General features: G+C 38.9%; 1 protein-coding gene across 4 annotated transcripts in view; it reads right to left on the bottom strand.

The window, feature by feature from the left end:
• Positions 1-13247, bottom strand: part of LOC128694883 (syntaxin-1A-like) — a 31871-nt gene that overhangs the window by 11717 nt on the left and 6907 nt on the right. For all 4 annotated transcript variants that reach the window (XM_070094382.1, XM_053785235.2, XM_070094381.1 and 1 more), the window contains 5 exons: positions 10829-10928; positions 7396-7470; positions 6435-6614; positions 2385-2458; positions 1750-1887 (listed from right to left, as the gene is read on the bottom strand). In XM_070094382.1, the coding sequence (XP_069950483.1) occupies positions 1750-1887; positions 2385-2458; positions 6435-6614; positions 7396-7470; positions 10829-10928 (567 nt within the window). The remainder of the gene's footprint in view (positions 1-1749; positions 1888-2384; positions 2459-6434; positions 6615-7395; positions 7471-10828; positions 10929-13247) is intronic.

The raw sequence follows: 13247 nt of genomic DNA, 5'->3' as shown, positions 1-13247 counted from the left end.
ATTTTCATTAATAAGATATCTTGACATGTCACATAGGTTATAATACTGTCTGTCTCTGTATTCCTCAATAAGTGGACAATTAAGCACATAGTGTTCAAGAGAGTGACCATATGCCTGATCACATAATTTACATTTAGTTTGATCATCATCTGTGTGTCTCCCAAACTGCCAGAAGTACTTGTAACCAAGCCTAAGTCTGGCCACTACAACATCAGTCAGTCTGTTCACATTGCAAGTTGCTCCATAAACATACTTATCTACGTTCATGTTATCATAGTGGGTTATAGATCTACTCGGGCTTCTAACTGCATTCCTATAACAATCATTTTCATTATTTACTTCTCTCCTAATATTATTCCTAATGCTAGACACAGTTATACCAAAGTTATATTCTACGTTCTCCTTCTAGATACTCTTCTTGGCTAACATATCAACTTTATCATGAAGGAGTAATCCAATGTGTGATGGGATCCATAGCAATTGTACATTAATTCCTTTGTCCCTAATTTTTGAGTATCTATACCTGGCTTCCCCAATGAGCATGTTGTTGGAGTCATTATATGAGCCAAGAGCCTTCAATGATGACATAGAATCAGTAATGATGATAGAGTGAAACGTGCGGGAAATGTGAATAGTTAGTTTAACATCTTTATTATGCACCCCATGTTCATCCTGTGGGCGGTAGTCAAAGGATTACAGAGGTACATAATGGGTCCAGGGACTGCACCTCAACATTACAGGGGTACATAATGAGTCCAGGGACTGCACCTCAACATTACAGGGGTGTAGATGAATGGTTCAGAGAACCGACATGTTGATAAATTAGACACATGTGCAACTCTTGGGTATCTTTATTGAGGAAACGTTTCGCCACACAGTGGTTTCATCAGTCCATACAAAGGAGAATCTTGAAGAACAGGAGTAGAATGAGGTAATCAGTCCCTCAACCTTGAGTCGATGTGGTCAGTCCATCAAGATTGATGGACTGACCACATCGACTCAAGGTTGAGGGACTGATTACCTCATTCTACTCCTGTTCTTCAAGATTCTCCTTTGTATGGACTAATGAAACCAATGTGTGGCGAAACGTTTCCTCAATAAAGATACCCAAGAGTTGCAGATGTGTCTAATTTATCATTACAGGGGTACATAATGGGTCCAGGGACTGCACCTCAACATTACAGAGGCACATAATGGGTCCAGGGACTGCACCTCAACATTATGATAGCTGAACAAGGTACAAAGTTATATACTATTTACAAGTTTATATCTGATCACAATCGTAATGAGTTATTTATACAAACCTTAATTAGGTCTGACACACACAGTTTAACCAGAATAACCAGTCGTTCACTACAACTTATCTTGAGTCTCTGGGTTAGATATCTTCCCGGCTTAAAAATATCTTTGAGTCGACACTTACTAACTTAAACCATTGTTTACCCTCAGGTTATTGTACTGTTCCCTTGATAATAGTGATGGGTTCTTGACCAAAGGAATTAGAACAACCCTCCCCTTCCTTTGGATCAAACCACATTACCCTCCCCCTTTCCCCAGGCTCTGTATGATCGCTGTGGGATTAGCTGTCACACTCTTGACACAGTCGTGAATTTTGTTCAAGATTAACATAGCAAATTATCTTGGTAAATACTGACCTAGACTAACAAAATACTGCCTAAGACGATATAGTTTAATACTGCCTAACATAACATAGCTTAACATTGCCTAACATAGGATGAGTCTACCCACCTGAGACTCCACTAGGATAGCCATCTCCATGAACAAGTCATGCAGTTCTCTGATAGATGTCTCCAGTTTCACTATGTCTGCATGTCTGGCTTCGATGTCTGCCAGTCTCTGCCTTGCCTGCTGTGTCTCCATGATGATCTAAAGGTCAGATGTAAGTTGAAAGACTTAGAAGTCATAATACAGAGTCTGCAACAATTTACAGCCTACAATACCGAGTCTGCAACAATTTACAGCCTAAAATACAGTGTCTGCAATACATTGCTATACATTGTCTGTAAACAGAGGTTTGCTCTGTACATATTGCTTTATACTCGGTGTAAGTGTCGTGTGGTGTTGAGCGTTGTGGTGTGGTCGCAGGTGTTGACAATAGTGGCGTGGTCGCAGGTGTTGACAATAGTGGTGTGGTCTTAGGTGTTGACAATAGTGGTGTGGTCTTAGGTGTTGACAATAGTGGTGTGGTCTTAGGTGTTGACAATAGTGGCGTGGTCGCAGGTGTTGACAATAGTGGTGTGGTCGCAGGTGTTGACAATAGTGGTGTGGTCGTAGGTGTTGAGACTTTAGACAGAAAATACATAAAACAACATCAATATAAACATAAGATAAACAAGACCTGTGACAAGGTGTTGTGGTCTTACCCCTTGTGTGAAGACCTCAACATTGCCCGTCTCCAACATCTCCTCCAGCTCCTCGTCTGTTTTCTTGCACCCAGCTGCGTGTTGCCCACATGATACGTGGGGGTCCAGGAGATAGGTGGACGTTAGATGCGTGGAGATACATGGTAATACGTGGATAGACGTTTTCCATGGATATACGTGTCGCGTGGCGAGGAGATACACAGAAACGCGTTGAATAAGTGTACAAAAAAGTTACAAAAATATGCATTAAAATTTTGATATGAAAAAATCTCAGTATGAACACATTAACTCGTACAAGAATAAAATAAATAAGCTTGACATTTAAATAGAGATACATTGGAGCTGTCACAGTTGCTATTTGCAGATTATGCCTTATTGTTGTAAAATAATGAAACTGAAAGTGAACAGAGAAAAGAGGAAGGTGATGAGAGTATCAAGAGGGGAAACGAAAGATTTTCAATCAAGAGTGAAAGGAAGGAATGTAAAGAAAGTGACTGTATCTCGAGCTTACTTACTCTAAGCTCCTCCTTAAGCTGCTGGTAAAGTTGTTCAAAGGAGGATATCTTAGTTCAGATTCACAGACAGTACACTAGACACTTACTGATCTAACCTATTTTTAAAACTACACAACGTCTTAGCTTCTATGACGGTACTCGGGAGTTTGTTCCACTCATCCACAACTCTATTACCAAACCAGTGCTTTCTTATATCCTTCCTGAATCTGAATTTTTCCACCTTAAAACCTTTGCTACGAGTCCTGTCTTGGCTAGATATTTTTAACACGTTATTAATATTCCTTAAAACAACCCAGTATTATAAATACATTTTATCGTGCTGCTTCAACGTGTCATTTTTTCCTATGTAATAATTGTATGGAAATTTTATAATGATTCTTTTGCATTTCATGTATCTTATATACAGAATTTTGATTATATTTAATATTTTTATTTTCTCAAATGCTGAGTCTCATATACAGTACACAACCATCGTTTTTATTGCTAGTTTTAATTCTTGGTTATACGTAGATAATAAAAAGTGTCTAAGAATGAGGAAATTCCGAGCATGTCAGGCCACTGGCCACACAATCTCCACATTCCAAACATTGACAACACAATCTCCACATTCCAAACATTGACAACACAATCTCCACATTCCAAACACTGACAACACACTCTCCATGTTCCAAACATTTCAAAACATTCCAACCAGTGACATCAGTTACATCAATGAGTGACTCATACTTCAGGAATGCACACGTTCCTATAAATACTTCTTACCTGACTTCTCGTTAATGTTCTTAGAGGACCTACCTGGAGGGTGTTCCGGGGGTCAATACCCCCGTGGCCCAGTTCTTGACCAGGCCTCCCGGTGGATCAATGCCTGATCAACCAGGCTGTTACTGCTGGCCGCACGTAGTCCAACATACGGACCACAGCCCGGTTGATCCGACACTGACTTTAAGTATCTGTTCAGCACTTTCCAGGTGTAGATTATGAGGTATCTCTCTCGCCTGTGCTCCAGTGAGTACAGGTCCAGACTTCAGTAAGGTGTTTGACGGAACTCATACGTGCAGTAAAGGTTCTTTGCGCATTCTCCATATCTACGATTTCACCTGCCTTAAGTGGAGCTCTTAGTGTACAGCAATATTCCAGCCTAGAAAGAACCAGTGATTTAAAAAAAATCATCAGTGGCTTGGCATCCTTTGTTTTGAAGGTTCTCATGATCCATCCTCTCCTTTTCCTCACGGATGTAATAGTGACACTGTTGTGATCCTTGAAAGGGATATCCTGTGACATTAACACTCCCAAGTCCTTCACATTACTTATCTGCTCTATTGCGTGATTAGAGTTTGTAGTATACTTAGTTCTAGTATTATTTCCTCCAGTTTTCCATAACGGAGTAGATGAAATTAGTCATCATTGAACATCATATTGTTTTCCGTTGCCCATTGGAACACTTGGTTTATATCTGCTTCGAAATTTACGTGTCCTAAGTGGATGACAGATTCTTGTATCGTCTGCACAGGATGACACGGTGCTATGGTTTATATCTCTGTCTTTGTCTAATATGAGAATGAGGAGCAGGATGGGGGCGAGTACTGTGCCTTATGGAACAGAGCTTTTCACTGTGGCAACCTCCGACTTAACTCTATTTACCACTACTCTTTGTGTTCGATTGGTCAGAAATTTGAAGATCCATCTTCTCACTTTACCAGTTATCCCTTTAGCACATATTTTGTGCGCTAATACACCATGATTGCACATGTCAAGGGATTTCGCAAAATCTGTGTATACTACATCTGCATTTTGTTTGTCTTCCAGAGCATCCAAGACCATATCATAGTGATCCAGTAGTTGCAAGAGAAAAGATCGATCTGCACCAAGCCCATGTTGCCCTGGACTGTGCAACTATTGGGAATCCAAGCGGTTTGCTATCATACTTCTTAGAACTCTTTCAAAGATTTTTATGATGTGGGATGTTAGAGCTATTGGTCTATAGTTATTAGCTATTGCTTTGCTGCCACCTTTATAAAGTGGGGTTATATCCGTTGTTCTTAGTGACTGTGGGATTACACCCGCGTCTATGCTCCCTCTCCAAAGCATAATTAAGGCATGCGAAAAGGGTTTCTTGCAGTTCTTATGAACACAGAGTTCCACGAGTCTGGGTCTGGGACTGAGTGCATGGGTATGTTGTCAATGGCATTTTCAAAGTCCATTGGAGTTAGGGCTATGTCAGAAATTTGACATACATTGAAGGGGGTTTTGAAGCTCATTCATGAAAAAATCATTTGGATTGTCAATCTTTAGACTGATTAATGACTCGCTAAACACAGAGTCTTATTGAGACTTCAGTATCTCACCCACTTCTTTGTTGTTATCTGCGTAAGTTACAGTTTGTCTGAGCAAGGACACGATACTGGATGTGGTTCTTGCCTTGCTTTTGATATATGAAAAGAAATATTTTGAATTTCTTTTGATTTCACTATTTGCTTTTACCTCCTCCTGTTTCTGCTGGACCCTGTACGAACTTAAGCTCAATATTTTTCACTTCCTTAGACAGTTCTTCCTTCTGTATATCAAATAATCTAACCCCCCTTGAGGAACTCTGTGATTCTTAGCCTTCTCCTGTAGAGGGAGCGACTCTCTCTCTCTCTCTCTCTCTCCAGTGCATTTCTTCTCTTCTTTTTTTCTTAGGGGAATATGCCTTAAGCATACTTCAGCTGCAAGAAAGTTGATCGTTTCAAGGTACTGCTTTCAATTCATGTTATTTAAGATATCTTTCCAGCATCTTATGTTTAGAACATAGTTTCCCTGATCCAAGTTGATATTCTTGTTGTTGAAGTTGAATTGGTGAAGGAACCCTCGTAGCTGTATGCATTTTGCTCGTCAGGTCCCCTGTGCAATTAAGTCTGAACTTTAGTTAGATGATGATTCGAAATAGTTGTTTTTGATATTGTTATGTTTCTTACCGGATCATCATTATTTGTGAAAATAAGGTCAAGTGTATTTCCCAGTCTTTCTGGCCCCACTATCTGCTGACTTAAGATGTATTTATTACAGAGATTCAGCAACTCTACATATTTACATCTAAGCTGCCTTCAGAGACTGTCTCTGCTATAACAATATCTACATTCTTCCATTTTGTATGTCTTAGACTAAAATCACCAAGCAACAAGATATCTTGGGCCGGGGTTGGAAGGCTTTTTCACTATAGTTATCCTGACTAACCTATTTCACCTATACCTGACCTTCACGTACATCCCCTATACCTCATTCCTTCTACCCCACACATATGCACCTTCTTTATCAACCTATTTTCATCTATTCTCTCTACATGACCAAGCTATGTATCGTGCATGTTACATAGCAAGTTAGTTTCTTCCACAGTTTCTCCACTGTATTCAACAAAATAAAACAACCATACTCATACAAAACAAACAATGGCACTGCTTACATGGTTGTTATCTTACAGGACTGTTATCACACATGGTTGTTATCTCACACGACTGCTATCACACGTAGCTGCTATCAAAGCCACGGCTGTACTCACTGATCTCAAGCTGCCGCTGTATCCTGTTCTTACAGCGGTCTCGATACTCTGACTGGATGGTATTGTAGCGAGACATGGCCTCGCAGAAGAGACGGGTGAGGGTGGAATGCTGGCTACGCTTCATCCTCTGACTGGCATTGTTTGCACGGCTATCTGTCCCTCCGATCATCTGTTCCAAACCTATAATTATAATGTATAGTGAATATTTTGATGATGATGATGATGATAATAATAATAATAATTAATAATATGTATAAATGTAAATGTTATGTTTCTTATTTTTCTTTGTATTTAATACTAAAAAGGAAGAAGAAGAAGAACAACAAGTAGAAGTAGAAGAAGCAATATTAGAAGAAGAAAATTAGAAGAATAACATCAACAACAAATAAGAAGAGAAGAACAAGTAAATAAATTAATGGCGTAAAAGAAAAAGTTGAAAAACAGCTCAACAGGAAAGTCAAGAGAAGAACAAGAAGAAATGGAAAAAAAAAACAAGAATAAAGGAAAGAATGAAAGTAGGAAGAGAGAGGTAAACCTGACTGCCAGTTCCTCATCACTGGCGGACATCACCGTCGCTTCCTGAGGGAAATAAACATTCACAGACATTATTGTTTGTAATACAATGTCCGCAGTCACTGTTTCTTGCTATGTATTTTTACCATGAGAGAAGAGACCAACCCTCATTGCTCTCTCTCTCTCTCTCTCTCTCTCTCTCTCTCTCTCACACACACACACACACACGCACAATCCAAGGACTGTGTGGTCTAAAGCGTCATGCGTATTCTTTCGCTATGAGGCAGCCGGGTCGCCATATGGAGAAGACCCGGGCCGGAAGTACCGGCGAATCTCTAATGAATGAACCATGAGGCGGGCCAAAACAGCGTGGGTTCGACTCCTTGGCTAGTGCAGTGTTGTTATTGATCAATACCACTTAGACAAACATGAGCAGACAATTACACACCTTTTAGTTTGCTTCTAATTTTGACGCTTGTAACTTTAATGTCTGCCATGAGGTCGTCCAGTTTCTGTTTCACCTCTGTAAGAGTAAGATAATTAATAACTGACCTCTGTAGCACAGTAATGTGATTACTGGAGAAGTCAATAAATAACCTCCTTAACACAGTAACATAATTAGCCAATAATTGATTTCTGAGACACACAAACGTAGTTAATAATTCATCTCTACATTGCTTAACATGATTTGTTAATAATTCTTCATTGCAAAATAATTAGCTAACAATTCACTTAAGTAAAGCTAGAGTAAAATTAGTTGATAATTCACCTCTCTATCATCCTAAATGTATAAATATTTCCGCCATAAACATCACTAAGATTACAGCAGCATCACTAAGATTACAGCAGCATCACTAAGATTACAGCAGCATCACTAAGATTACAGCAGCATCACTAACATTACAACAGCATCACTAACATTACAGCAGCATTACTAACATTACAGCAGCATCACTAACATTACAACAGCATCACTAACATTACAGCAGCATTACTAACATTACAGCAGCATCATTAACATTACAGCAGCATCATTAACATTACAACAGCATCATTAACATTACAGCAGCATCATTAACATTACAGCAGCATCATTAACATTACAGCAGCATCATTAACATTACAGCAGCATCATTAACATTACAGCAGCATCATTAACATTACAGCAGCATCACTAAGATTACAGCAGCATCATTAACATTACAGCAGCATCATTAACATTACAGCAGCATCATTAACATTACAGCAGCATCATTAACATTACAGCAGCATCATTAACATTACAGCAGCATCACTAACATTACAGCAGCATCATTAACATTACAGCAGCATCATTAACATTACAGCAGCATCACTAACATTACAGCAGCATCACTAACATTACAGCAGCATTACTAACATTACAGCAGCATCATTAACATTACAGCAGCATTACTAACATTACAGCAGCATTACTAACATTACAGCAGCATCACTAACATTACAACAGCATTACTAACATTACAGCAGCATCACTAACATTACAGCAGCATTACTAACATTACAGCAGCATCACTAACATTACAGCAGCATTACTAACATTACAGCAGCATCACTAACATTACAGCAGCATCACTAACATTACAGCAGCATTACTAACATTACAGCAGCATTACTAACATTACAGCAGCATTACTAACATTACAGCAGCATCACTAACATTACAGCAGCATCACTAACATTACAGCAGCATTACTAACATTACAGCAGCATTACTAACATTACAGCAGCATTACTAACATTACAGCAGCATCACTAACATTACAACAGCATTACTAACATTACAGCAGCATCACTAACATTACAGCAGCATTACTAACATTACAGCAGCATCACTAACATTACAGCAGCATTACTAACATTACAGCAGCATCACTAACATTACAGCAGCATCACTAACATTACAGCAGCATTACTAACATTACAGCAGCATTACTAACATTACAGCAGCATTACTAACATTACAGCAGCATCACTAACATTACAGCAGCATCACTAACATTACAACAGCATCACTAACATTACAGCAGCATCACTAACATTACAGCAGCATCACTAACATTACAGCAGCATTACTAACATTACAGCAGCATCACTAACATTACAGCAGCATTACTAACATTAGAGCAGCATTACTAACATTACAGCAGCATCACTAACATTACAGCAGCATCACTAACATTACAGCAGCATCACTAACATTACAACAGCATCACTAACATTACAGCAGCATCACTAACATTACAGCAGCATCACTAACATTACAGCAGCATTACTAACATTACAGCAGCATCACTAACATTACAGCAGCATTACTAACATTACAGCAGCATTACTAACATTACAGCAGCATCACTAACATTACAGCAGTATCACTAACATTACAGCAGCATTACTAACATTACAGCAGCATCACTAACATTACAGCAGCATTACTAACATTACAGCAGCATCACTAACATTACAGCAGCATTACTAACATTACAGCAGCATCACTAACATTACAACAACATTACTAACATTACAGCAGCATTACTAACATTACAGCAGCATTACTAACATTACAGCAGCATCACTAACATTACAACAGCATTACTAACATTACAGCAGCATCATTAACATTACAGCAGCATTACTAACATTACAGCAGCATTACTAACATTACAGCAGCATTACTAACATTACAGCAGCATTACTAACATTACAACAGCATTACTAACATTACAGCAGCATCACTAACATTACAACAGCATCACTAACATTACAGCAGCATCACTAACATTACAGCAGCATCACTAACATTACAGCAGCATTACTAACATTACAGCAGCATCACTAACATTACAGCAGCATTACTAACATTACAGCAGCATTACTAACATTACAGCAGCATCACTAACATTACAGCAGTATCACTAACATTACAGCAGCATTACTAACATTACAGCAGCATCACTAACATTACAGCAGCATCACTAACATTACAGCAGCATTACTAACATTACAGCAGCATTACTAACATTACAGCAGCATCACTAACATTACAGCAGTATCACTAACATTACAGCAGCATTACTAACATTACAGCAGCATCACTAACATTACAGCAGCATTACTAACATTACAGCAGCATCACTAACATTACAACAGCATTACTAACATTACAGCAGCATTACTAACATTACAGCAGCATTACTAACATTACAGCAGCATCACTAACATTACAGCAGCATCACTAACATTACAGCAGCATCACTAACATTACAGCAGCATTACTAACATTACAGCAGCATCACTAACATTACAGCAGCATTACTAACATTACAGCAGCATTACTAACATTACAGCAGCATCACTAACATTACAGCAGCATTACTAACATTACAGCAGCATCAATAACATTACAGCAGCATTACTAACATTACAGCAGCATCACTAACATTACAACAACATTACTAACATTACAGCAGCATTACTAACATTACAGCAGCATTACTAACATTACAGCAGCATCACTAACATTACAACAGCATTACTAACATTACAGCAGCATCACTAACATTACAACAGCATTACTAACATTACAGCAGCATTACTAACATTACAGCAGCATTACTAACATTACAGCAGCATTACTAACATTACAGCAGCATCATTAACATTACAGCAGCATTACTAACATTACAGCAGCATTACTAACATTACAGCAGCATTACTAACATTACAGCAGCATTACTAACATTACAACAGCATTACTAACATTACAGCAGCATTACTAACATTACAGCAGCATTACTAACATTACAGCAGCATTACTAACATTACAGCAGCATCACACTGACCTTCATCTGGTTGAGATGAGGAGAGGATCACACTGTGTTGCTGCCTGACACTATCAACGTTGGTGTTGATTTTCTCTATCATTTCCCGGATCATCTCCACCTGTTGAAACATTACATACCATATAACTAATTACTTAATAATTACAGTGTTGTAGATGAATGGTTCAGAGAACCGACATGTTGATAAATTAGACACATGTGCAACTCTTGGGTATCTTTATTGAGGAAACGTTTCGCCACACAGTGGCTTCATCAGTCCATACATAGGAGAAACTTCATCTACAAACCTGTCAGACACTGCAGCTTCTTGGGATCTTAATACTTAGGAATTCTTCGCTTGCCTAATTCTTGGGCACAACCTACTTCCACACTGAACAAATGTGACACCAACTATGACTGCTACACCTCTCCTGCCATACGGTTTATAAGCTGCTTCTCCGCTGATATGCCGTATTCTACTCAAGATTGATGGACTGAACACATCGACTCAAGGTTGAGGGATTGATTACCTCATTCTCCTCCTGTTCTTCAAGTTTCTCCTATGTATGGACTGATGAAGCCACTGTGTGGCGAAACGTTTCCTCAATAAAGATACCCAAGAGTTGCACATGTGTCTAATTTATCAATTACAGTGTTGCTAAAACTGCTAGTAAGAACAAGAATTAGAAATGATAGCAATACAGAAAAATGCCACTAAGATCTTAAAACAAATCTATGAAATTAGCTAATAATGGTTGCACTATCATGCTGGGAACACCGCCGTGTCCCTCTGGGCTATTAAGTGATTCCTCGATAGAAATTCTGAATGACCTGAAAAAGACGGAACGGAGAATAATCAAGTTGGAAGCCCACGATATTTTGTATCTCCTCGCAAGGTACCTGACCCAGCCCAGGCTAACTTACTTCCCGAGGTGTGCACCTTTCTTTGAGAGTCGAAAACCTAGTTAATACATCGAACTCCAGAAGACATTATTTATTAAAGCACTCAGTCTTTCATTAAAAGATTATGAACGATATCAAGACTGGTGGGACAGGAGCTCGTGAGGCATCAGCGATAACATTACCTGCATTCCTATGTTCGTGTATACATCAGGCGAGGTAGTGGGAACAGCTACTCCCTCAGCACTTAAGATTGTTGGAATTAAAAATAAACATTGAATTGAGAGAGCACAGCAGTTGGATATCCTTGCTATGATATAAGCCAGCATACTCGTACAGTAGGATATCTAATGTAGTCACATACGACTTGTTAACATCAACTGTTATTGATGTATAGCATTAGTATCACCAGGTAGGAAAGTGGTATGCCAATTGATAGTTTAATTAATCAACAGTAAAGTCACCTTCACTTTCATACTATGTAACAAATAGCCACACATGTTGCCTTACATAAACTGTACCATGATTGACTTTTAGTGTTGATTTCATTTATTATTTTAATCATAATTTGTGCTAAATGTTGGTTTGATAGTAATGGAAAGTGTTAACTAGGTAGTTAGTGTGGGAGTGGTGAGTGTTCCTCACCACTCAGCTCCAGTCAGCCAGTCACACTCAGCTGGCTGTGTCCTCAGTGTCTCTCAGCAACTGCTACACACATTCCTCTCAGTATATTAGTTGTTGACGCAGATAGTCAAATGAGATTCCAAGGTAATTAAATATAAGATTATTGCCGACAACAGTGTTAACATAATTCATGCATTATTACAATATTTACCGAATTTATTTAGCTGCAATGAGTCTTAATTTTTTGCTAATTTGGTAAATAATTTTTAAGTAAACTTGTATAGTGGTTTTCATTTAGCATTTTTTAACTAGAGTTTTCTCATTTACATGTTATTTATGTAATTAATAGACCTTAAGCATAGCCTTGAGGAAATACATTACACAACCCCCACATAAGAGAGCTTCTTACGACGACGTTTTAGTCCAAGTCGGACCGAAACATCGTCGTAAGCCCCTCTCTCCAATGTGGGGGGGGAAGGGGGTTATCTTTGTATTGCTCCAGTCACAGTATTCTGCCTTTTTGTTATTTAGGAAAAATACTCCGCCATTGCAAACCCCGCCTCTCTAACACTCACTGCTCTCTGAGCTTCGTATATCCCTTTAGCACATCCCACCCTTCAGCGCTGTATGACCCTTGTAGGTTTAGCGCTTAGTTTTGATAATAATAATTACTAATCGTTCCATTGAGCCTCTCTGCGGGGAGTTAATATGCTTGAGAATGCATCCAGGGAAGGCAAGTCTCGCCTTTTGCAAGAACAGGCTTCCAATGCTGGGGATTTCCTACTGGTTGTTCCATATTACTCCTTTGGCACTTCTCTCGACTGCTTAGGTCATTCGAAATGGTGTAACTCTTACAAAACTGCCGAAGGGAGGTCTGGCAGTGAGAGGGAAAAAGGGTGGGAGAGAGGGGGAGAGA

The sequence above is a fragment of the Cherax quadricarinatus genome, chromosome 45, assembly GCF_038502225.1.
Source record: "Cherax quadricarinatus isolate ZL_2023a chromosome 45, ASM3850222v1, whole genome shotgun sequence".
Taxonomy (NCBI): Eukaryota; Metazoa; Arthropoda; class Malacostraca; order Decapoda; family Parastacidae; genus Cherax; species Cherax quadricarinatus.
This window is presented reverse-complemented; position numbering and strand designations above follow the sequence as displayed.